Source organism: Paramormyrops kingsleyae, chromosome 19, assembly GCF_048594095.1.
Source record: "Paramormyrops kingsleyae isolate MSU_618 chromosome 19, PKINGS_0.4, whole genome shotgun sequence".
NCBI classification, from domain to species: Eukaryota; Metazoa; Chordata; class Actinopteri; order Osteoglossiformes; family Mormyridae; genus Paramormyrops; species Paramormyrops kingsleyae.
In genome coordinates this window covers 3,089,728-3,114,393 of record NC_132815.1, presented here as the reverse complement: position 1 = coordinate 3,114,393, position 24,666 = coordinate 3,089,728, and the positions used below count along the sequence as shown (strand labels likewise).

General features: G+C 46.3%; 2 protein-coding genes across 9 annotated transcripts in view; one reads left to right on the top strand and one right to left on the bottom strand.

The window, feature by feature from the left end:
* Window positions 1–96: 96 nt before the first annotated feature.
* Window positions 97–10,646, bottom strand: casp8ap2 (caspase 8 associated protein 2). Of its 3 annotated transcripts, none has more exons than XM_023810230.2 (10): window positions 10,487–10,646; window positions 9,757–9,866; window positions 9,479–9,556; window positions 9,117–9,223; window positions 8,180–8,254; window positions 7,740–7,855; window positions 4,560–7,516; window positions 1,734–4,233; window positions 1,475–1,574; window positions 97–1,345 (listed from the first exon to the last, which is right to left on the bottom strand). In XM_023810230.2, the coding sequence occupies exons 2-10, from the start codon at window positions 9,833–9,835 to the stop codon at window positions 1,283–1,285; spliced, it is 6,075 nt and encodes a 2,024-aa protein (XP_023665998.2). In that variant the 5' UTR covers window positions 9,836–9,866; window positions 10,487–10,646; the 3' UTR covers window positions 97–1,282. The 3 variants fall into 3 exon arrangements, with proteins under 3 accessions (XP_023665998.2, XP_023665999.2, XP_023666000.2); XM_023810231.2 differs by having other exon boundaries at window positions 9,757–9,855; XM_023810232.2 differs by having other exon boundaries at window positions 9,757–9,819.
* A 1,559-nt stretch (window positions 10,647–12,205) lies between these two features.
* The window catches only part of mdn1 (midasin AAA ATPase 1), a 47,134-nt gene continuing 34,673 nt past the window's right edge, over window positions 12,206–24,666 (top strand). For 3 of the 6 annotated variants that reach the window (XM_072702911.1, XM_072702910.1, XM_072702906.1), the window contains exons 1-28: window positions 12,206–12,595; window positions 13,145–13,371; window positions 13,655–13,879; window positions 13,997–14,104; window positions 14,208–14,400; window positions 14,590–14,799; window positions 15,357–15,488; window positions 15,626–15,729; window positions 16,495–16,609; window positions 16,699–16,877; window positions 17,659–17,740; window positions 18,054–18,149; window positions 18,338–18,450; window positions 18,867–19,015; window positions 19,104–19,164; window positions 19,369–19,580; window positions 19,824–19,927; window positions 20,124–20,268; window positions 21,467–21,563; window positions 21,752–21,865; window positions 21,956–22,103; window positions 22,301–22,408; window positions 22,499–22,650; window positions 22,988–23,166; window positions 23,686–23,894; window positions 23,975–24,121; window positions 24,216–24,357; window positions 24,478–24,612. In XM_072702911.1, coding sequence (XP_072559012.1) covers window positions 12,500–12,595; window positions 13,145–13,371; window positions 13,655–13,879; window positions 13,997–14,104; window positions 14,208–14,400; window positions 14,590–14,799; window positions 15,357–15,488; window positions 15,626–15,729; window positions 16,495–16,609; window positions 16,699–16,877; window positions 17,659–17,740; window positions 18,054–18,149; window positions 18,338–18,450; window positions 18,867–19,015; window positions 19,104–19,164; window positions 19,369–19,580; window positions 19,824–19,927; window positions 20,124–20,268; window positions 21,467–21,563; window positions 21,752–21,865; window positions 21,956–22,103; window positions 22,301–22,408; window positions 22,499–22,650; window positions 22,988–23,166; window positions 23,686–23,894; window positions 23,975–24,121; window positions 24,216–24,357; window positions 24,478–24,612 — 3,982 coding nt within the window. In that variant the 5' untranslated portion in view covers window positions 12,206–12,499. The remainder of the gene's footprint in view (window positions 12,596–13,144; window positions 13,372–13,654; window positions 13,880–13,996; window positions 14,105–14,207; window positions 14,401–14,589; window positions 14,800–15,356; window positions 15,489–15,625; window positions 15,730–16,494; window positions 16,610–16,698; window positions 16,878–17,658; window positions 17,741–18,053; window positions 18,150–18,337; window positions 18,451–18,866; window positions 19,016–19,103; window positions 19,165–19,368; window positions 19,581–19,823; window positions 19,928–20,123; window positions 20,269–21,466; window positions 21,564–21,751; window positions 21,866–21,955; window positions 22,104–22,300; window positions 22,409–22,498; window positions 22,651–22,987; window positions 23,167–23,685; window positions 23,895–23,974; window positions 24,122–24,215; window positions 24,358–24,477; window positions 24,613–24,666) is intronic. The other 3 variants (XM_072702909.1, XM_072702907.1, XM_072702908.1) reach the window with 1 other exon arrangement.

The window sequence follows — 24,666 nt, the reverse complement described above, 5'->3', positions numbered from 1 at the left end:
TGGGTGATGACTGAGCATTATTACCTTGCAGTGACTTTGTATTTTTGCACTTGCGATTATATTTGCCAACACCAATTAGACAATGAATGCACCAACTAAATAAATTAGTTTTATTAAAAACCAGTCACATTTAAAGAATATTTCCAAAGCAAATTTGTGACTTATCCTTTAGCAAAAACTAGAAAAGCAAACATTCATCCAAAATAATTTCTGTACACATTTATACATTAAAAGTATTAACATTTCATAAACATGGGTTTTGTTGGCATTCACTTTTAACCAAAAATGCAAATGCCCTCAAAATAACTTTGTAGTACTGTGACTGAAACAAAATTTTGCCAGATTTGTTTTGTACATGAACCCTTGTTCATGTACACATTCGTGTTCAAGTTCAGAAGTGGTAACTGTTACGTGTCTCCATAAACTGGTGTACACTGCACCTGGCTTTATTCGGAGAGCTATTGCCAAGGCTGAATAAAACCGCAACGTTCTGAAATTTCTGCAACTGTACACCATGTGTAGCCATAGCATGAGGATCTAAATGTATTTATACAATAACATAATGATACTGACATCAGCAGAAGAGCTTTCTCTAAAATCTGGCAGCAGATGAAGGCTTTAAATTGCGCAAGGGCCCGATTCATAAAGCTAAAGAAGAATGAGGTAGTTCTTGAAAACAACAAGGACTGCCAGTAATTAAAAGAAGACACTTCAGTACAAAAACAGTCACTTTAGCACTGGCAACACTGGTCACTGTTCCCAAAGAGCATCATAGTTTCCTTTGAGTGGAACCACGTCACTAAATGTTTTGTGCATTTTGAATAATTCAGTAAGCTCCAGTCATTACTGGATGGAAACCTACTGTCCAGCAAACTCAGGTTAACATGTTTGCCACTTACCAAGTTGAACATTACCACTGGTAAATAGACACTTCAGAAATTCTTTGTCGACAGTCTTCCTTGTTTCAGCAGTGTGCATCAGGAGTTCCACTCCATCCCCTTATCCACCCTCCGCAAAAATAGCCTTTATAGGGACAACTAGTACTGGCTCTGCAAGTGGATGGCCTAGGGTTAGGGTCCTGTCTATCTCCACTTGATGCACCCCCAAGGGGACCATAGCTAAGACTGATTCAGGTTCACCCGCCAATATTAAACGTCGCCCTGTTTCCAGGCCACTGCTACATCATGAGCACTTGGCTGGGCTTCTGGCATTGCGGCAAAATCTACTTCAGCCCTCCGGTAACATAAGCAGGAAACGCTGACATTTCACATCCCTCAACAGCTCAGCTCTTCATCTTCTCCTTCTTCTTGAAGAGCTTCATCAGTTGGGAAAACCTCTCCTCAATCTAGAAAAAAGCAGGACATCACATGGAACACTACAGTACTGACCACAAAGGCAGTGACCACAAAGGCACTGACCACGGCTCTTGTATGAAAATGAACACTATACATGGTATTCGGGTCGTTTAAGATACCTGGGTAGGTGATTTGTTTATCTTTGTTGACAGAGCTGAGAATGTCTCTTGGGAGGCCCCCTTCGTCTTCAGCTCAATAAGAATATCCCTGTCCTCTTCCCTTTATGAGGGGAAAAAGCATTCTATATGATGGACAACATACAATTCATTGGACAAATGGCACCAGATGTTTCTAGATGAAAAAAGCTCAAAGGATGCTCAAGATTTATCAAGGGGAAAGGTCAGGACTATAAACTATAATACATTGAGGATGACATACCTGCTCCACGTCACCACCACTTCTCCTCTTTTCCTAACTACATTCCTTGCAGACAGACTGTTGGGTGACAGTGGGATAGACACTGAGCCACTCCTCTTCTCCTTTGGGCTCCTCATCTCTTTGTTCATGTTTCTTGACTTCTTCTGCCTTTGCTTCCCTCCCTGTGCCTCGTCAGTCCTCGCTTTCTTGGCCTTCAACTCAGGATGGTGCTTCTTCCGCTTTCTAGCCTTGCCATGACTTTTTATGAGGACGCTTTCATCATTCTCCACAGCTGGTTCATCATGAGCCACCAGGGATTCTGTTTCACACCCTGCTGGCTCTCTGGCAGCATCTCTAGAGGAACATGCACCACCATCATCACAGGTGACATTTCTGTCCTGGCAAGCCAACGTCGGAGACTCTTCACCAACAGATACCAACTCTGAGGCTGAAAGCACGGCATCCATTGCACCTTTTCTCTCTCCTGAAAATACTGATTGTGGTTTGTCTAGTTTGTCTAGGTCTACAGGATTGTGGATGGTACTTGACACAAAGGCAGTAGATGCGTGTCTAATTCTTACAATGAAGTGGTCATTGGATTTCTCCATCACAACCGCCTGCATCGGCACATGAGGCTTGATCTGAAACACAGGTGACGTGATGGCCTCCTGTGAGACACCTTCTCCACTAGACTCAACACTTGTGTTGTCGGAGTCCAGGGCTAGGTGAATGTCTTGTTCGGTAGCATCTTCCCCATCCAGCAGAGCATCCTCGCTTAAGCGTGCACTGATGACACTGTCAGGGGCTGAGGCCGGCCCTCTGTTAACAGAGCTCAGGAAGCTCAGGTGGCCATCAGACTTCAGCGGTGAAGGGATAGTGAGAGAGACTGCCAGATCCTCAGTCAAGATTGAATAGGCCCTTTCTGAAATTACTGTGGAGGATGGTGTTACTCTGTCGAAAGCAAAGCTTGGGGGGACCTCCAGCATACAACTTTCGTCAAGCACAGCTGGGTTCAGAGGGATGTGAATTTTTGAGTTGGGAGAGAATTTGCATGGTGAAATGTCTGACCAGGCTGTTATGAGTTTTGATGGAGTTGCAGCCTCATCTGGAGGTATCCCTGCAAAACTCTCGCCACAAGTACCGTCTTTCCGAGGTGTACTGACAGACCAATTGTTGGAGTCTGCTGCAGATACACTGTTTTCCATCAGATCTGAGCCACCCTGCAACAAACACCTGAAGATCTCTCCCATTTGGGAGTCTGTGACTAGGTTAAAGGTCAAGCTGGATGTCTGCTGCTCAGTGAGAATGTCATAGTCAGATTTATCCTGCAAGGAGGCACTATGGGAAAGGCGACGGACCAAAGCAGGTGGTTTTTCTGGACTATTAGCATTATTTGAGGGTGTGAATGCAGAATGATGAACAGGTTGCAGATCTTGCTTTTTCCTTTCTGGAACCTTATCTTCCTCACTTACAGTCATCCTCAGATTTTTACCTCTGCTCCCCAGACCAGTGCAGTGGGGAATGACAGGTGGTAAAAGAGTTTTTTTCCCCGGCGGTTCAGAAGTCTTGTGTTCCAACTTTCTTCTGGGCATTGGAGTAACTGAAGATTTAACTATGCTATCAGGCAATTTCTTCAGCAATGGAACCAGATTATTTTTTGTATTTTTGAAGTTGCACTTGATCATGGAGGAATGTTTCACATCTGCGGGTCTGCACTGACTCAAAAGGGTGGCCTTGATTTCCTTGAACAAGAAGTCAAACTGACCTTCCACAAAATTCCACAGTTTTTTCTTCAGACTCGGGGACTGCTGTTCAAAGATGCGCTTGACGATACCATTATTGGAAATTTTATTCATGCAGACAGAAATGATGTTGTTCAGCTTGGGCTTTAGGTTGTGCTCCGTACTACACAGTTTACTAAAGTTCACATTATTTACAAAGTCTGTAAAGGATACTCGAGACATGTCAATTATATTGTAGAAGTATTTCTTGGGAAATGTTTTATGAAGTTTCATATACTTGTTTCTTGTGTGTGTGTGAATCTGTGTGAACATGTCCATGACTTCAGGGATGGTAGATGGATTTGTTTTGGGCAAAAGTGGCACAAATGTTTTGAAGGGCTTCTTATTTGGGAGAGACATCTTCTTAGATTTGCTCTGCATTGCTTTGCCTCCAACTCCAGAGACACCCGCAGAAACCTCCGGCGCCTTCCGGGCATCTTTCTCGGCAAGTCGAGCGGACTTTGGGCTGGACTGATTACTGCTGGCCATCACAGAACTGGCTTTATTCTGCGGTGGACTGGCAGGGACTGGAGAACCATCTTCACTGTCACTGATGATCTCTCCCTCTTCTAGTTCATTTTCATCCTCTGTCGTGCTGGAGGAGGAGAGGGAAGAGGCCGCCGGTGGGGTCTGGTCCTTCTGTGGGAGCTTCACGGAGCTGTAGTCGGGTTTCTCATTCTCCTTATTCACGTCCATTTTTCTTGTGCTGGTGCTGAAGGTTACAGTCACACTGGAGAATTCTGGGGGAAAAACAAACAGAGGCAGTGTTACTAGTGCTAAAGAAACACACGTAATAACAATAATTGATAAATTCCACACGGATCAAAGTATCTTTACGCCTCCGCGAACTTACTCTCTGTAGGTGACAGAAGCTGGCTGCGAAAAGTGCTAATGAAAGTGTTTAAATGTTTAAAAAGCTTCCTTGTACAGTAACAAATCAGTACTAGAACAATTTTTGAGCTATAAAATGTCAAAAGATATTAAACGAAATGGTTCCGTCTAATGTTACATGAAATCGTTGTGACATCTTGTAAACAACTGACAGAAAACAAATATTTATACGTACCTGTACTCAGGCTTTTCACGTGTGGCGCCTTCCCAGAGGACAATGCTTGGTTTTTTACTGGACGGACAGGACTGGTAAGTGGGCTGATAACATTTGGGAAGAACTGAATGCTCTTCAGAGTAAGCATCATAGAGTCTTCATCGTGGAATGAAGTGGAACTTGAGGGCACCGGGTCCTGGTCCTCATTCCAAGTGGAATTAGGCTCAGAACAGTTTTGAGGTGAAGGAAAGGAACTACTGACTTCCGGTTCAGGCACCACATGCGTTGTGAACGTCCTGCTCACCCCAGACAATTCTAAGGTGTGATCTTTTGACAGGCTGTGCTCCGGTGCTGAATTTTTAACATCGCTTTCTGGCTCTGTACTAAAAATGGGGCTTTTCTCCAACGGTGTAGATCCGAACAGCTGATTGTCAGAGGCAGGAGGGGATTCAGCCTGCTTGTCATTTCTTAAACTCTCATGACTCCCTGATTCTGCTTCTTTCTTACACTCATCTTTTTTCCTAGAGCTATCCCTCTGACCTTTCTCACTTTCTTTTCTCCTCTTCCGCTCGTGGTCTTTGCTTTTCTCCATCCTAGAGCTTCGCTCTTGCCTACTCCCGCCGCCCTCATTTCCGGAACTCTTGTCCTCTCTCTGCCGATGGTCCCTTGGTGGACTCCTATGCCCCCTGCGCCTGGATGAGGAGCTTGACCGCTCTTTAACACCACTCTGGCTTGAGCTCTCTGGCTCTGTACTGGAAATGACAAGCGCTTCTGTGAAATTAGAGAGAACTTCAGCCATACAAGTATCTAGTGGCATGTTGACAGTGCTTGAAACAACATCTGTACTTGCGTCACCATCTTTTTCCATTAATATGACACAATCGGGATTTGTTTCCAGGGAACCAGGGCCAACCACATGCTCTGAAGTCGTTTCAGACTGGCCAGGAACTGGACTATTCCATAATTCAGTGTGACCGCTGGTTTTGTTCCCAGGTGATGTATTCATATAGATGCCAACTGGATCTTGGGTCATAGTCAACACAGATTCAGGATGTGGAGTCTCACAGGTAGAGTGACCAGTCTGATCACTGGATGTGCTCAAATGGGCATCAACTGGAGCTAAAATGGGGTGAAGTATTGAAGTTTCAGACTGCTCTTCAGAGTGAGTATCTTGCGATTTGCTGAGAATTGTGGCTTCATCAGGATCAGTGTCCTTAATTTCTGAAAGTGAACATTTCTCCTTACTGGGGCTTTTCTCCAACGGTGTAGATCCGGACAGCTGATTGTCGGAGGCAGGAGGGGATTCACCTTCAGCTCTTCGCAGCTCTGTGTGGTTTTCACCATGGCTTCCTTCTTCAGACTCAATCATTACCTCATCTGGTAACTGGGTTTTGTTACCAACCCGCTCAGGTGCTTTTTCAGACTCTTCAGAATCAGACTTGTGTGTTGGCTGTTGAGCATCCTCTCTTGCAGGGCTTACAGAACATTGTACCACCTTCTCCTGGAAGGACTCATGGCTACTATCCACCTCATCAATGACACAGTAATCCTCTCCTAAATTAAACTGATCACATTCTTCTTGGCCACCTTCAGCTGGTCTGTTCGCTTGGTCATTACCTTCAGAGGAAAGCCTTGGTTTTTTAACTGGGGACAGGGTGAGGTTCAGCGTTTCCATGAAACTTAATTTCTTATTTTGAGTATTTTTGTCCGAGAGCTTTGCCCCATCACACCTATCACCAGTCACTTTGGAGTCTTTGCTGTTCTTAGTCCGGTCCCTTTGACCAGCTGAAGCTGGGTACTTAGCCTGGTCTCCGTTGCTATCTGTCCTGTTGCACAGTGCATTGGAAGCGGCAGCTTGCTTGTCATTTCTTAAACTCTCATGACTCCCTGATTCTGCTTCTTTCTTACACTCATCTTTTTTCCTAGAGCTATCCCTCTGACCTTTCTCACTTTCTTTTCTCCTCTTCCGCTCGTGGTCTTTGCTTTTCTCCATCCTAGAGCTTCGCTCTTGCCTACTCCCGCCGCCCTCATTTCCGGAACTCTTGTCCTCTCTCTGCCGATGGTCCCTTGGTGGACTCCTCTGCCCCCTGCGCCTGGATGAGGAGCTTGACCGCTCTTCAACACCACTCTGGCTTGAGCTGTGCTGCTTTCTCTCTTTGCCACTGGATTCTGCAGTGCTCCTGTCCAGCCCATTCTGGTCATGGTTGCGCCTTCGCTCCCTAATACTTTTTGCCTCAGCATCCCCGGAGTCCTTGTGTCGCCCTTTTGATGCATGCGAGTTGGAAGGTCGGTGGTGCAGAGCTTCTGGAGTTGGCCTCTTCTGACGAGGAGGGCTGTGGACCTTCTCAGATTTCCTTGAAAAGTCAGTGGTGAGCGGGTGGCTTCCTTTGTTTGGCTTGACGTGATCTTGGCCTGCTTCCCGGCGCTCTGAGTTTAATCCTCCTCGATCCTTCACCTTACATTCACTGCTTACACTAGAATCATCACAATTGTGCAGGTCTCTTTTCTCAGTGGACTCACACTTCCCACTCGTTCTTTCCTGGAAGGCAAGTCCCTGTGTTACAGTGCTTACCTGCAGTCTATCATCATTCCTTGTACACTGTCTCTCAGATGGAGCTTCTCCTTCCCTGCCAGCAGGACGGAGAATTCTAGAATCTCTGCTCTTATTCACATGTACAAAATTAGCACGTTTACTGGATGCCTCGATGGCTGTACCCACGCCCCTCGCTTTGTCATGTACTGAAGAGTTCGAAAGCGGGGCATCCGCAGCCTCAACATTGGGCCGGTGAACAGGAACATTTCTGTCTTTCTGGGATGGTTGAGGGAGGTCCTTTTGCGCAGAGCTGACCCTGTGTTCTTGTGTTTGTACTGATCCAGCTAGATCACATGTCCCTGCAGGGTTTAATCTGGTAAATTCACGTCTTTGCAAGTTGATCTGTGATCGAGGAAAGGGAGGGCCGCTACCAAAACGACCAGACCTTGAAATGCGAAAAAACGAAATATTTGCACAAAAATAAATAAATAAAAATTTTGAGCATTTCTGTCAAAGTAGTCTGTGTAGCATTTCTTTTATTTTTATAACCTTAAAAAGCAACTAAATGGCCATTACACTTTTAATGTCATTTAATTTTATTTTTAACTTAATCCCAAAACAAAAATACCATGTAACACAAGTACTTTTTAAGGGGACAAAGCACTTGCCTATGATTCAGTCTGTTGATCTCCTCGTTCTTGCGCCCAATTTCCATCTTGGCTGTTTTAATAAGGGCACTTATGTTCTTCTTGAGTTGCATGTTTTCATTGAGCAGCTTTTCATTCTTAACAAGACAAAAGCCAAAATGAATACAGCACAGAAAGTCATGGATTTGTGCTATTCTACTGGAGAAACAGTTAAGCTAAAAATGTCTTACAGACAGGGTAACATTTTGTAAAGAAAGTTAATATTATACTGCATAAAAGATTTCCCCAGTGCATAACAGTTTCATGCCTTTGACATTCCAATGTGTAAAAATCATCAGTAGCCTTAAATTAAAGTAACACAGGAAAGATTAAAACACAAAAAAAAAACAGTATTAAATGTTTCTGCATTGATTTTCATTCTGTAAGTTTGTGCAAAGCTTTAAAACAAAACCAAGACAGACCTGTGTTTCTGCATGCTGCAGTCTCCATATTAATTCTTTAACATTGTTTTCTGCTGTGTCCAGTTTGCTCTTAAGCTACAATTAGAAAAGAAAAGGAAAATTTTCATATACTAGATAGGGAAAAGTATAGCAAGTACACATGTGAAGTGTTAAGCTATAAACCAAATGTGCTGCTTTCGATTCAAGGCTTGATAAACAAACACTGATGCCTAGAAATTCTTAAAATGAACAATGTGTTTAGCAGAGGCGGACAGTTTAGCTCACCTGACTAAGATTTTGTTTCAACCACCCAGTTAAGTACAGTAACCCCTTCACATTCATGGACTAGACATTCGCAGTCTCAGTTATTTGCATGTTGGCTGCAAACAATTAAATGGTAATATTTTCGGAGCTCGCTTAAAGATCACAGACACAATGTGCAGGTCAAAAACAATACTGAAAATGATTCAAATCACAAAGTCAAATAATATAGAAATATTAGCGACAACATATTTGTTAGTATGCAGCCAGTCTTATTCACCTGTTAGCTGTCTTTGTGACCATGGAATCTCACATTTCTCACAACAACTTTTATACTTCCCAAAGCCGTTAATTTTGCATTTTTAATAGACTCCAAAACACAGCACTCCCACTTTGTACAACAGTAAATTTCTACAAACAGGGACATAATTTACATGGTTTGTATATTATATACAGTACAAAGTCTAGATAAGAAATGACAGCAATTTAACAAGTGTACAGTGCACTGTGTTTAGAAATTGATAATAAATTGTCATGTTCATTCAGACTAGCAGACCTTATGCGAATATGGAGGAGGACTGTACTCTGTGACTATACTCAACTGGTTGGTTGAAACAAAACCTTGGTCTGGATTTTTACTTTCTGGACCTGAACCTTCCACCTGTGGTGTTTAGAGTAGAGTTTAAATGGCCCAAACCTCATTGTGAGTAGATTCTTTATGCTGCTGCTCCTCAGTGATTAATTCTTCATATAAATCCATGGAATCTTTTAACTTCTGGCATAAGATGGGTGTACTAACAATCTCTAAATCCAAGCACAACATATACCAAATTACTGTGAGGCTGAGTATACAGAAGGCTCCATTAACAGCACAATTACCACTTATTACAAGTAATAGTTACTACAACAGTTCCTCTCATGATCCAGACTGTTTTCATAATTTTAGCATACTGTGTAGTGCTATGCACAGAAATGGCTTTGTGTTAAGCATTTCAGAATAAAATTTCCATTTGTTTGTTCTTAAAATTTCAAGAATCCCGTTTAACCCGTCAGATTTACCTGCATTTTTACTGTTGACGGGACTCTGGTCCAGCCCCCAGTAAATATCCACTGAATCCTCATTAACCACAGGTGAGTCTGAAAGACAGAGAGACACATTACTTTTGAGTGTCTTGATACCCTACAAGTGTTGTTGCTCAGTATTATCTGAAGCCTTACAAGCTTTCCAAGACTGACTTAACTTTGACATTTGAGCAGAATAGTCATGTAACCATATAAAATATACTTAAAGTGTATATAAAGAGCACAATAGCAAAAAAAAAGAGAGAGAAACGCACCACAATTTTTCAAACTGAGATCTCCGTACATCTCATCTAAGAAAATCTTCTCCATGTTGTTTCCTGTTGGCTCATCCATAAATACTTTTACAGAAGGCACTGCAAATACACTTCAAGTTTAACAAAGCATTAATATTTCGTCGCATTTGGTACAATTCAGACACGTGGTCATTTATTAAAAGTCATTCTGCCGTCTCATCTTAATGTGGCAAACGTTAAATGTTCAGCTATTTAAATATTTCTGGAATGCATGCCAAAGTTTATACACAAACTCTGACAATTAAAATGCGACAACATACAGAAATCTGAAATCAACAGCTTATTGTTTGTTTTGTTATTTAAAACGTACAATTATTTAAAATGGAACCTAAGTGAGGTAACTCAAAACAGGCAACTGGAGTCTTCATTCTGGTCCCAGGCACGTTTAACAGTAAGACGAAGCTTGCTGGCTCTTCTAAGCATACGGCAGGACAGCTAGCATAATATCTGACAAAGAAAAACCTGCCAGTACCTGCTCCTCATGTAGACTACAACTTAACAGAATAAGGTCGATAGTTAAGTGACAGTACACTAACACTTGGTCTTTTTTTTTTTATCTTGGTAGCAAGAATAATTTCAGGGCTAGCATGAGAATTAGCCTAAAACAGTTACTACAGATTCTGCACTGATCTCTCTATTGTTGTAATATATAATGTAAAAGACGGAACAAAATTATCAAACGTGCATTTACCCTTTGTAATTTGCTGGACTGCAGTTTTTCCTCCAACATAGCTTTCACAAAGCTAGTTAGCAAGGCACAGGCGCGCCAACTGAGTGCCTCCTCAAAACAGGAAATGACGTTATTTTCCCGCGGTCTGCAGACGGGCGCTGCTTCCTTTACCCAGAGTACAAATCTTGCCTGGACTGGACTAACCTATTTAAAGGGCTTCTCCAGGGCAATAGGTACCCTACTTTAGGCACGGTACTTTCTCTTTTAATAACTTCATTAGAAAAGAGAACGTAATGAAAGTACCATACCGAAAGCACTCAGTGACATCACAACGCATGGCGGGATATTTTGTACCGAATTCGAAAAAGAGCTGTTATATTATAAGGCTGGATGATGTGCGATATTAATACCAACATCTCATGTTATGCACATCCCTAGTCAGCTAGATTAAGATCAGGCTTTTTCTTACTTTCAATTTTGTATGGACATTATAGCGCAGGGGGTTTAAGTTTCGCTAAAACAGTTTTACTCTGTCAAAAAAAAAAAAAAACTTAGCTATCTTTGCAATTTTCACGATTATTCCTTTTTTAAGAAACAAATTAATTCACTTATTTATGAAAAGAAATTAACTAAGATGCTAAATTCCACTGAGGAAAAAGTTAGGACACCCTAATTTGAAAGAAGATTTAATATTGATATTTTGATATTTCCTAATAAAGGATTAAATATTTAATTGGGTGTCCTAATTTTTTTCACATGACCACATATCTGGGCAGTATCAGTAATAGTATGTGTGTATTTTATTAGAAATAGAGACAAACACAAACGTTTTTACACTCCCGATTCAGAATTATCTCTGTCCAGACACCATAGACCAGAACAGAAGTGACCTGTACATAAGTGTTTTAGTATGTACCTTTTATTATGTTAATTTCTGTATTACATATAAAATTGATGTCATTTCTTTTGATACATTGCCCAAAATCCTTAAATGCTCTAATGTAAACACTTCCAGGTAGAAGCCAGCATGAATATAATACTGTAATCAAATGGAAATTCACTTAAGCGTGATAGAAAATGGCATCTGAAAATAATTTGACTTCTATTTATATTTAACCATTAAAAGGTATGTTGTGCATTTATATTTGCATTGATTTTCATTTCTTGACCACATCCAAACAAATGTCCAAGGGCCTAAATATTTTCATGACAATTACATCTAAACAAAATTATGACTTCTTTAAAGGTTATCTGATGATTTCCAGGCGGCCCCTTTAAAAAGTTTGCAAGCCCTAGTCCCCGCCCACTTCGTCAATGTCAGAGAGCGTCCACTACGTTCGCTACGTCGCGGGCAGGGCGGCTTGAGCGAAGATTGACGCTCACGCTGCCCGCGGTGTGGATATCAGACAGGGCTTCCTGAATCCTTTTGTATCAGAGTCATTATTGAGTGTATTTATCTGAGATCTGTGCTCGATATTTGCTGCTGGATTTATTTATTTTGCTAGCCTCTTTTTATTAAAATAAGTATTTTCGTTACCCAACTCGAGCAAGTCCCTCAAATGCAGAAATCAACTTATGATAATTTGTTAATCGTAATGCATTTATAATTAAGAAATCCGAATACCTTGCAAAGACATAGTAAACGTATCCATATACATGTACGTGTATGCCCAATCATAAAAATAAACAATGCATTTATTTATAAAATAATAAAAAAAACTTTATGTAAATAGTAACTAGTACCAACAGTTTTGGCTGCGGTGTCCACATGATTCCCGCGAGGGGACCGGATGACGGAGGCGAGACTACTCGCTCACCCGGAAGTGTTTCGCGTGTACCCACATGTGGACTGGAGGATTTTAACACTGACGGCAAACGTGCACTCTTGTGTTGTGATGCACTTTAGAAAGGCATGCTAGTCATTAGAATATGATTCCCTATGCGTGAAATATCGCTGTAAAGAGCACTCTGTGTACTCTTTCAGAGTTCCGTTTCTGAAAGTGTGGCGAGCTTATTAAAACAACGCATGAAACAATGGAACATTTAGACCTGAATTTGTCATCCCTGACTATCATTTCAAGACACGTTGAGAAGAGTCGCAACGAACTTGGAAAGTATTTGGCGAAGCAGGTATGGCATATAAACTTAATTTAATTTTCAGTAGTTTACCTATACAATCCGCCTAGTCAGAAGGTTTTCGTGACTTTTGTAACTCACTGGTTAAACTGTTGTTTCGCTAACCAATCTGTTAGCCCTGTAGCCGAGGTTTTACAGTCTGCTTAATTAGCAAGTTTTTCATAGTTGTAGCAGACCTTATGTAGCCGGTGATTAATACGTGAGGATACGATGGCTAATATAATAATTTCCAGCCAGTGCGTGTTATTACAAGGTACAGTAAAGCACTCCATAAGGAACTGTTAGCAGATCAGTTTTATTTTAACAGACTACTAGGCCTGGACTGACAGAGATAATTAGTTCTCGTAAGCATTCCTTTGTAATCGGTAAGTAAATCGTCAAATAATGCTATTGATATAATTTTACTGATGAGGTATCCTTATGATGTTTGTACTGTAGCTTAAGACTAAGTTTAAGTTTGTTTGATTACCTTAAAAATAGCATGTTGTCATGAGATGTACTTAGCCAAAACCTGTCTCTCTCATTGTCCTGCCTGTTTGTTAGATATGGAGCCAGCAGGACCGTCAGTCCATCCTGACGAGCCTGGCCAAGCTCCTGCTGGAAAAGGACTACACGCTCCTGATAGCACGGCACCTCCGACCGCTCGTCCTGGACCTGCTGGAGAGGAACGCCGAGAGGATCAAAGTGGAAGGCCGGATCAACCATGATCAGCACGAGCGCTTCTGCGTGGCCCTCAGCAAGCTGCTTGGCATCTGCCCGGACGCACAGCTGTGAGAGTCCACCCAGAAATGATTCCTGTTTCCTTTCTATAGCAGGCGTGTTCTCCAAAGCGACATGATTGAGAGAGCGTGGTGACCTTGGAGTGATTGCGGTTAAGGGTCTTGCTCAACAGTGAAATCACTTGGTTGATCCTGGAATTCGAACCGGCGCCCTTTTGATCACTGGCACAGTCTTCTTGCCAAGCAACACGCCACCGCAGATGTTTTTAGCGACAGATCAGATCAGATGTGCATGCGGGATGAATGGCTCTGTGATGTTTGCTGCCCCCTGCAGGTTCGCCGCCCGCTACTTCAGCGACGCCCCGCCGGTGTTCCAGCGCCTTTTCTTCACCAGCGCGGAGTCCTCGTCTGTACAGTATGGCCCCCGGCGCATGAAACTGCGCGACCTGATGGGTGCCACCCTCCGCTTCCTGCGGAGCGATTGCGCCAAGTACCGAGAGCTGTGGGACTGGAGCGCTTGCGTCTCACAGCTGCTCACCAGCGACGTCCTGGTCCGCTGGTGCGTACCGTCCTCCTCGGTCCCCTCCTTCATGGTTGTGTTTTTATTTGGGGGTTTATTCCCATTCGTGCTGCTTGTCCTGGTGATTTTCCAGACTCTTGTTCTGTTTTGCTTCAGGTATACGGCACATTGCCTGGCTTTGATGTCCCACATGACCGATAATCAGAAAACAATTTTCCTGAGAAAGGTCCTGTCCAGTGAAGAAATCCTCCATCTTAAAATAAAGTATGTTGCTTGTTTTGGCCCGTGTTCTAGCTTGGTGCTTTTCCTGGTTAGGATCAGAGGAGCCGCTGTTGCTTATCTGGTGTCGTTCCTTAAACCCTCTCAGGTCTCTGGAAGAAGTTGGACAGCTGGAGGTAGAAAAGGCTCTGGTCCTGGCTAACCAGGCCTCTGTGGAGTGGTGTGAGGATAAGCTGAACAGGTACACCAGGGGCCAGGTGGTGTCTGCTGACCTGTCCCGCAACGCTGTGGCCGTCTGTGGCGTGGTGCTGCCCAGGAAGACACTGAAGCACCAAGAACCGGTGAGACTGATCAATGCGGACATGTTTGGCCACACCTCTGTCACCGGCTTTTAAGAAAAGCATAGTATTGTAAATTGGAGAATGAGTTTTCCCGTAATGGTGCATTAATGGCTTTGCTTTAGCCTGCAGACCCTAAGCCTAACCCTAAACCTAACCCTAACCCAACACCTGCTTCTCCCAACTTAACAGAGTTTCACAAAGCAGCTAGTGCTGGTGGATTTGAGCCGGAAGACCCTGCGGCGGCTGGCTCTGGCTGTGGCTTCGCACAGGGCGGTTCTTCTGGAGGGCCCCATCGGCTGCGGCAAGACAGCCCTCCTGGAACATCTGGCTGCCGTCACCGGACACGTCAAGGCTCCGGAAATACTGAAGGTTCAGCTGGGAGATCAGACGGACAGCAAGGTGGAGCCGGGCGTTCTACGTCAGATGCGTCAGCACTGCGAGCGTTCAGCGTGGGGGGGGGGGGGGGGGGGCGTGGGTAGGCTAATAGAGGTGCACTTAGGCTTGGGCGGCATCTATTTTTAATACCGTCATATTTTCTGTACATTATACCATATTTTTCCGGTATTTTCTAAATTAACATTTTTGCTATTTTGCAATCTGGGTGATAAAATTTGGCAAGTGGGAGGGGTCCTTGGTGTTAAGGAGAGGGGGGGACTGGAATTTATCATGGCGAATTTCATAAGCAAGATTTTAAAATACTGCAGTATGCCAAAAATACCACGGCATACCACAAGTGTTGCCTTAATACTGCCCACTCCTGGTAAGAAAACATACCAAGGACAAAATCAGTTCTGCAAAGAGAAGCTCTATATCAGACCCTGTGCTTGTCCACCTTTGGAGCTGAGATGGTGTCATAGGTCAATGCGTAGATCTTGAAAACCTTATGACGGCATGCAGCTTTGATGCACTTCTGTTTAAGGCATTAAACTACGTACGTTTGCCGTTCGCCGTTTCAGATGTTGTTGGGAATGTATCGCTGTACCGACATTGCTGGGAAGTTCGTGTGGCAGCCTGGCACCTTGACTCAGGCGGTGTCCAAGGGACACTGGATCCTACTGGAGGACATCGACCACGCGCCCTTGGATGTGGTGGGTGTCGTCTTCCGCTGGGGGGCAGGCTGTCTTCCAAAGCCTTTCTTGTACTGATGAGGCCTGGTTGCCATGGTGACGGCGACACAGCGGCGCCGTGTTTAAAACGCAGCATTCCAGACGTCTCTGTCCCACAGATCTCTGTACTGCTTCCCCTGATGGAGAACCGTAAGCTCCTCATCCCTGGCCGGGATGACTGCATCGAAGAGGCCCCTGGCTTTCAGTTCTTCGCCACGAGAAGGTGAGTCGCCCCTGTCACTCCACAGGTCTCTGTAGTAGTTTTCCCGATATCTTTTGCTGCTTGATTTAGCAGACAGACATTATTATTTGTTTTTTTTGTAGGGTTCTATGGGAAAATTTAGGGTAAAATTGACCAATATTTTAGTTGGACAATGCTGGAAAAAAAACATTGTCATTCCATGATCATTTCTGTGTGTTTTTTGAAAGAAATAACTGCAAGGCACAGGTTGGGGGGGGAAAAGAGAAAATTGTTTAATTTTCATGAAAAAAAATATTTGAATGTGACATTTCCTGCCAGAAAATGAGACCGTTCCCCCCAGTCGGAGGTTCCCACCAGCTGGACGTTCAGAGCAGTCAATCTGCACACTGTTTGTACTGTTGTGCTGACCTGTTATCTTAGTTCTTCTTAGGTCTCCTCTGACGTCTTTCACATCCACCTGTTTTAGCCACAGGTGCCCGTAGCGTGTGAAAATCATAGGATGTCAGACACGCAGCATCTCAGAAACAGTCGACATCAGCACCACGTTCAAAAAATCGCTTGGATCACGCGTCTTAGTCATTTTCATACTTTGCCAGTCTCCCGATCTTTTCTGTGTCCACGTGATTCTGGCTGTTTGGTGTAAATGCCCAGTTGTACCTAATAAAGCGCCACGTCATGTACTCTTTCAGTTTTATGAGATGTATGACGTCCTGTTATGAGATATTTGAGTATGAACGCTAGTATGGAAAACTAGCCTGGCGTGTGTCTGTCTGTGTCTGTGTGCAGGCTGTTCTGCAGTGGCGGGGGCTGGTATCGACCCCAGAACACACATGCTGCTCTTTTGGACAAGTACTGGACTAAGCTTCAGATGGGCAACATGTCAAGGCAGGAACTGAAGCAGGTAAAACCACCATAAGAAAAGAAACCTGCGGTAAGTTTGACCAGCATTCTGCAGTATTGTTTGTGACGGCAAGAACGCTGTGGTTTAAGGTTCTGCTGGAAAGGTACCCCAGCCTGGCCATGGTCGTGGAGCGTCTGTTGGACATCTACTGCCAGCTGACGGGAGATAAACACCAGGACAGCAGCACAGTGGACACACTTCACCAGGAGGGGCTGGAGAGCGTGGAGGTGCTTCAGCTGAGGCAGGAGACCCGGGGTCTCTCTCTAAGGTGAGGGTCCTTCAAACGTGCCCAAGGAGATGTAAAGCATCCATTATGAAGCCAGTCCGTTTATCCGCGCTGTTAGATGGCCGTCATCTATTCATGTCAATGTGGGGGCTTGACATCCGTCTCCAAAGCACCAAAACCTGAGGATATAATGAGCTGAAATGGAAGGTCGTCAGGCAGACGTCTGTTACAGTGCAGAGATTCGGACTCCGATATGGAGCGTGCAGTGATGTGAAGCCTGGTGCCCATGGTGTTTACATGGGGGGGGTCTTCTGTCTGCTGGGAGGTTCCGAAGTATCCAGTGATCAGCACAGCGAATTTTCAGTACAGATAAAAGTGCACGTCCATGTATCCTTACTCTTACATGAGTATTAGGGCAAAATCACATGCACGTTGGCAACACGGGGGAGCATGCAAACTCCACACAGCTGGAACCAGTTTCCAATCCCCCGCCTGTGACGCCAGTGATGTGTGACGCCAGTGATGTGTGATACCAGCTCCTTAGCCACGATGCCAACCTCCACTGTTAAAATAACAATAATAACTTTTCATTTGAGCCATCCTCCTAACAATCAGCGTTAAATTTAAAAAATCTTATACAATGAGTTTTGCGTATTTTCCCTCTGACTTGCCTGTGTTAATTTGTTGCTGGTGGAGTGATGTTTGAAGGAGCTGCACTTCATATTCCTGCTTGCGGTCAGATGGCACCCCTATACCCGGCGGGCGCGATCGCCGTGCGCCTGTCTCTCTGTCCGGCTGACTCTGCCTTTCTTATCCTTCGAAGGGATTTGCTGAAGTGGTGCGACAGGATCGCTCACCATTTCGCCGGCACGTCCTCGGACGTGGCCCAGAACGTCTTCCACGAGGTACGTGCATCATGGCTCCCGTGCGCGGCTGGATCTGTCCCACGCCTGCTACTGGCCCATCGGTCTGAAATTGTTGTTTCTGTTTATAACCAAGGAGGCTGCGTTGGGCCATGCAGTCAGAGCGATATTACACTTCTCCAAAATCAATAGGGCCCTCCATTCTGTTAAGAATGTCCCATTGCAAAGCAGACTTGTTGCTTTGGGGATATTAGCATTCCTTGTCCGTTTTGCTTGTAGAGTTTCCCCTCTGGATATCCGATCTTCGTGTCGCGCGTGGCACCATCGCTAAGCTCTTCCCGGTTCTCTCCCCCAGGCTCTCGACTGCTTCACCGCCATGCTGCCCAGCCCTGAGAGCAGGCAGCGCTTGGCCGAGGCTATCGGCAGCAAGCTCAACATCTCCAAAGAAAAGGTAGGAGGTCAGTCGTGAAGAGCAAGCCGGCCCCTCCTTTGTGATGGTTCGTGCCGTTAGCTCAGTCTGAATGAGTGTTGTCAGTGGACTGTTTCATTTCTGTCTTTGCTGTAGGGGTGTTTTGGCTAAAAAGGAAGGGGCTGCAGGAGGCTGATAGCCATTGAAATCTGATGCTTTCTCTCGATTAGGTGCAGCACTACTGCCAAATGTACCAGCCGGAAATCAGAGTCACGGAGCTCGACGTTGTGGTGGGGCGAGCGACCGTACCGCGGAAGCAGTGTGAAGCCGTCCGCCTCTGCGTGTAAGCCAGGGTGGGGGGGGGGGGGGGGCTCTGCCGTCAGACAAACCGGTCACTGTGCCAGCAAATAATTAGCTTGCTAGCTGGCTAATCACTCCATCTGTGTGGAGCAGGAGATATTCATGCCCACAGCAGCGCGCCTGCTGATCGACTCGCGTTTCACACACAAGCTCTGATATAAAATAAAAAAGCCTGCATTGGAACATTAAAGGTACTATTGAGGCAAGCTGCCCACACCACAAAACATAACATGGAAGTCCTGTAGTTTAAAACTGAGTTACAGGGTTTTAAAAATACCTCAGTACTTCATAAGTTATCCGTTAAGCATATTAAGGTGGTATTGTTAAAGTCTTGATCTCCGTTGAGTCCCCTGAGCTGCCTACCTTTCTGTAGTTCCTCACCTCGGCCTTCCTCCGCAGAGAGAAGCACACCTTCGCCGCCACGCGGCCGTCCTCCGTCCTCCTCGAGCAGCTGGCCGTGTGCGTGAGCCGGGGCGAGCCCATCCTGCTGGTGGGGGAGACTGGCACCGGCAAGACCTCCACTGTGCAGCATCTGGCAGGGCTGACAGGTAAAATCCCCCCGCCCAGCACTGTCATTTGGTGTCTACCCCCAGCGCTCCTCATTGCAGGCATGACGCACTTTCCATTCTCCTCCAGGGCACCGGCTACGGGTCGTCAACATGAACCAGCAGAGTGACACTGCCGATCTCTTGGGGGGGTAGGTTCAGAGTTCTTTATAGTCAGAACCAGTTACAAAGAACCTTTGGAGCCGTTTCTTGGTGCTCTCTTCTGTCATGTTCTTATGCTGTTCTCCTTAATAAAATGGTTAGGGTTAAGGTTAAGCTCTCGGGCTCCGCTGGTGTGATGGAAATCTTGTCCCTAAGAGACCCCGTGACACTCGCTGCCCCTGTGCCCCCATCAGCTACAAGCCCGTGGACCACAAGCTGATCCTGTTGCCGCTGCGTGAGGCCTTTGAGGACCTCTTCTCCCAGACCTACTCCCGCAAGCAGAACCTCACCTTCCTGGGCCACGTGCAGACCTGCTTCCGGAGCAAACGCTGGCAGGACCTGCTGAAGCTCATGGACCACGTGTGCAAGTCGGCCCTCACCAAGGAGCTGCACAAGAAGCCCGACGGTACTGCGTTTGTCCCGGGTGCGAGGGCAGGCTGCTCGGAGCAGAAGCTGCACCCGCAGATGCTCCCTTGCTCTTTGAGTATTGACGCCTTGATAAGCACACGGCCGCCATCGGTGCCAGTTGAGCAGAGCTCTACAGAGTAGCTGCTTTTGCGGAGATGCATTAGTGTGGATCAGTGTCGTCGGTCATTGGGCTGTTTGCTGACCTGCTGCTTCACACCGTGGACCCTGTGCTTGTTGACAGCCGCCCTCCTCAGGGAGCAGTGGGAGGCTCTGGCCCTCAGGTTGAGCCAGACTCAGCAGCAGATCAGGGCCTGTGAGACTGCACTCGTCTTCTCATTCGTGGAGGTGAGTCCTTATAATGTCTCCTTACCTCCTTCCTGGCTGAACAGGGTTATAATTAACAGTATCTGGTTTCGTGACTAACTGTGATGTTGTTGGAATATATTAAGTGCTTTTAGGTAGTCATGTTGCAAAGCATGCTGGGAATAGTTGGTGGCAGACATTGGCGTCAGCTGACCCGTTGGCTGTGTTCACGTTTAAGGGGACGTTAGCGCAGGCGGTGAAGAAGGGCGAGTGGATCCTGCTGGACGAGATCAACCTGGCGGCGGCTGAGACCCTGGAGTGCCTGAGTGGCTTGCTGGAGGGCAGCCGGGGGTCTCTGGTGCTGCTGGACCGTGGCGATACAGGTAGGCTCTGTGGTACCGAGTGCTGGTAACCATGGTGACACAGGCTCTGTGGTACCGAGTGCTGGTCATCATGGTGACACAGGCTCTGTGGTACCCAGTGCTGGTAACCATGGTGACACAGGCTCTGTGGTACCCAGTGCTGGTAATTAGGGTTGTCACGGTCATGAAATGAGCGTATGCAGTTGTGTGAGGTACAAACAGGACAGGTGGTACAGATCAGTTCAGAAAGCGCAAGGAAATGATGTCATTAAACAAGCACCATTCAAACATTACACGGTAGAATTCTAGCAATTATGCAAAAAAATTATTGCAGTCAGTCCAAATAATCACAAGCAGGCTATTATATTGGGACAGGCCTTCTGGTAACCATGGTGACACAGGTGGGCTGTGTGGTGAAGAGTGCCGGTAACCATAGTGACACTGGTGGTGACAGTATTGAATAGTAAACAGAATGGATATAGATGAGTCATCATAATCATTAAGTTTGCTATAATATACATTTATAAGAAGAATCTTAATGTTATGTGATTTATCATGTACTTCATTTGGGTGAAGTTTCCGGAAAATCAAATATTGTCACTGTGTTATGAAAACCTCATACAGTATGTCCACTTTTCGACGATCGTGACTTTTGACGTTCTCCTCAGTCTGTTGATAGCGTTTGATATCTGCTGTTTTATGAAGTCATCTATTTGACTAGTATTTGTTTACACTAGTTAAGATTTTTTATTCATGATGGTGTTTGTAGGGATTACGTTATACCGCTAATTTTAAGAATGCTGATATCTAGATAGCTAGCTAACTGACATAATTGTTAATTGTTTAATATAAGTTGATGTTTGTATCTTTCTGACATTGACATTTGCCTCCCTGACAAACAATCCAAGTAAATGAATTTAAACCGATGTCTCATTACGTTATTTTGGGTCTGTTTTGTAAAGTGTTTTTTTGAGACGTTCCTGAAATAATGGATTTTTGGAGATACGTGTTTCTCATTGGAAAGCGACAATGTATAATAAAGTGATAATTATGAATCTGCTCATCAGTGTCACCATAGTGAGGTATTTTTATTAGCGTATCATTGTAGCCTTAGAATAACGTGTTATACTGTTTTAACGTGGCTGCGCTGCCTGGTACAAGGTTACTGCCTGGGTACCAGCTGCTCACTGACACCCGTCTGTCTTCGGCGTCCACGCAGAGCCCCTGGTTCGACACCCAGACTTCCGCCTCTTTGCCTGCATGAATCCGGCCACCGACGTGGGGAAGCGAAATCTGCCCCATGGCATCAGAAACAGGTGGGGCAGTCAGGGGGCAAGAGGGCGGGGCCTCTGTGGTGACCACGCCCCTTAGGTGACGGTTACTATGTAATAGGATTTCTGGGGAAAAATGTAACCAAAATTAATTTGCTTTTATTAACGTTTCTATTAATGTGCTGGACACTCTTACCCAAAGCAAAATATATGTGTGTGTGTCTGATCTGCAGGTTTACTGAGCTCTATGTGGAAGAGCTGGAAAATGAGAGGGATCTGAGGATTCTGGTGTCGGACTACCTTAAGGGCCTGAACCTAAACAAGAGCGTGATCAGCGGCATCATAAGGTCAGGATGCTCCTCCCCTGGGTGCTACCCCACCCCCTACCCCCCCATGTGAGGCGGCACGGCGCTGACCCCTGCCGTCTCCCCCCTCAGCTTCTACCTGGCGGTGCGGCGGGACGCACAGTCGCACCTGGTGGACGGGACGGGGAACCGGCCGCATTACAGCCTGCGGACGCTGTGCCGGGCGCTGAAGTACGTGGCGGGGAACCCGTGCCACAATGCACAGCGTTCGCTCTACGAGGTGGGTATCTGACGGGCCCCGGGCCTCAGCATAACTAGCAGTTAGGGGTTAAGGGCCTCGATCAGGGGCCCAATGGTGACATCACACTGCCGACCGGGATTCGACCCGGCAACCTTCTGATCACAGGCACAGTGCCCTAACCTGAGCCTCACATGAACCCCATTGTGATAGTTTTTTTTTTATTATTATTATTTCAGGGTTTCTGTCTGAGCTTCCTGACCCAGCTGGACAGAAGCTCTCACCCTGTGGTCCAGAAGCTGGTGTGTCAGCACATCCTGAGCAGAAACGTGAAGTGTCTCAAGCAGGTACTCGCTCACGGCGCCCCCTGCAGACTGCCTTCTCCTGCACGATGAACAGATCATGCAGATGAGCCCAATGTGTCTCTGCCATGCCAGCCAATCCCAGAGCCCCCAGGCAGGAGGTGTGTGGAGGTGGAGGGGTACTGGGTGTCCCAGGGGGAGATGGAGCCGGTGGTGGACCAGTGCTACATCCTCACCCAGTCGGTGAAGCTTAACCTGCGCGACCTGGCCAGGGTGGTGTCTGCTGGGTAGGAAGCACCTTATTGGCTCTCCTGGTCACATGATCTCTTCTGGTTGCTCTATTGGTCGCTGTGTTTGTGTGTGAGCATCATGTGATGTGCATGTTATTCGTCTGCTCTCTGTAAAATCATTTTTTTCAGTATTACGAAAATGGCACTATGACTGAAAAATGAGCTTTAAAAGATTCACTATTAGTGAAATGTGAACCATAGTGTATGAAAAAAAATGTTAGACTTTAGATGTTGAGCATGTTGAGCATGTTGAGGTTCTGTCTTTTCAGAAGTATAGCAGTGTACTGCAGAAATGAATTGAGTCTTATACAGAGTCCATGTTTCTTTTGGGCAGGACGCATCCCGTGCTGATCCAGGGGGAGACCTCTGTGGGCAAAACCAGCCTGATCCGGTGGCTGGCGGCCGCCACGGGGAACCAGTGCGTCAGGATCAACAACCACGAGCACACGGACATCCAGGAGTACATCGGCTGCTACTCGTCCGACAGCCGGGGGAAGCTGGTCTTCAGAGAAGGTAGTGGCTCTGCCACACGTGACCCCCCAGGCAGGAGCACGGCCGGTCACCGGTCTCCTGCTGTCACCCCTTCTCTGTACCCTGCATGCCGTTAGCAGCATTTGAACATGGTGACGGGGGGGGGGGGGGGGCTTGTAAACTCAGGTTGGTATTTAAAAAAAAAAAAAAAGTGTAATATTTATTTTGTACGTACATTTATATAGCTGCAAAGCAACATACATTGAATAAACGGGGCAAGACCGTTCCTTGGGGTTAAGGGCTTTGCTCAGGGGGGCAAGAGTGCAATCCCTCTGCCCAACATTGGGTTTTGAACCTGCAACCTTCTGATCACGAGTTCCAACCCGCAGTTACACAGCGTTTCGCTGACCGTTTATCTAAGTGCTTTGGCATTTTTATCCTCAGCTTGTATGTTGTCACAGCGATGAGTAGGTGCACGCGCGCGTGTGTTTTGACGCGCGTTAGTGCCGGTATTCCAGCACCGGTACGTATGTGAATGTGCCCCCTCCGTGTGCCTTGCAGGCGTGCTCATCGATGCCATGCGCAAAGGCTACTGGATAATCCTGGATGAGCTCAACCTGGCCCCCACAGACGTGCTGGAGGCGCTGAACAGGCTGCTGGACGACAACCGCGAGCTCTTCATTGCTGAGACCCAGGAGGTGGTCAGGGCGCACCCCCGCTTCATGTTGTTTGCCACCCAGAACCCCCCAGGCCTTTACGGGGGCAGAAAGGTACGTCATCCCAGCGTCCAGCATGGCCATCGCGCGGCGGCCCAGAGCGGTGCTCTCAAACGGCGGCGTCCTGCCCGCAGGTTCTGTCCAGAGCTTTCCGGAACCGCTTCGTGGAGCTGCACTTCGACGAGCTGCCCAGCGCGGAGCTGGAGGTCATCCTGCACCAGCGCTGCTGCCTGCCGCCCTCATACTGCGCCAAGCTGGTCAAGGTCATGCAGGAGCTGCAGGTAGGGCCCGCTGCCCATCGCATGCCCCGTCGCCGGTCTGCGCTTTCCCCGTGCTGCTGCGTTTCAGACCGTTTCTGTGCTCGTCTCTGTTCAGTCGCTGCGCAGGGGGTCCACTGTGTTTGCCGGCAAGCATGGGTTCATAACCCTGAGGGATCTGTTCCGCTGGGCCGAGCGGTACCGGCTAGAGGACGACGCAGGATCTTCCCACGACTGGCTGCAGCATCTGGCCGACGACGGTGAGCGGCAGGCGCATGTGTGGCAAATTTGCCCAGTGGTTTGTCCTTAAGGCTGATCACTCCTCAGAACAAAAATGTGTTTCTGTAGCCGGAATTGAAGAATTGTTTTGTTTTGTTCAGGGTTCATGCTGCTGGCAGGGCGGGTCAGGAAGATGGAGGAGGTGGGCATCATTCAGGGCATCCTGGAGAAGCACTTCAAGAGGAAGATCGACCCCAGTACCCTTTTCTCAGAGCAGAGCCTGAAAAAGCAGTTCAGTAAGTACGTCTAGGATGTGCACAGCTGTCTGAGTGTGGCTCTTAAAAGACCTT

What these genes read in the sequence shown, in the direction of transcription:
- casp8ap2 (XM_023810230.2), bottom strand. Translation starts at nt 9,835, where the DNA reads ATGGATGAGCCAACAGGAAACAACATGGAGAAGATTTTCTTAGATGAG. An exon ending in ATCAACAGACTGAATCATAG is followed by an intron (nt 7,517 to 7,739) that starts GCAAGTGCTTTG and finishes TCGCATTTCAAG; the next exon opens with GTCTGGTCGTTTTGGTAGCG. An exon ending in TAAACAAATCACCTACCCAG is followed by an intron (nt 1,346 to 1,474) that starts GTATCTTAAACG and finishes GCTTTTTTCTAG; the next exon opens with ATTGAGGAGAGGTTTTCCCA.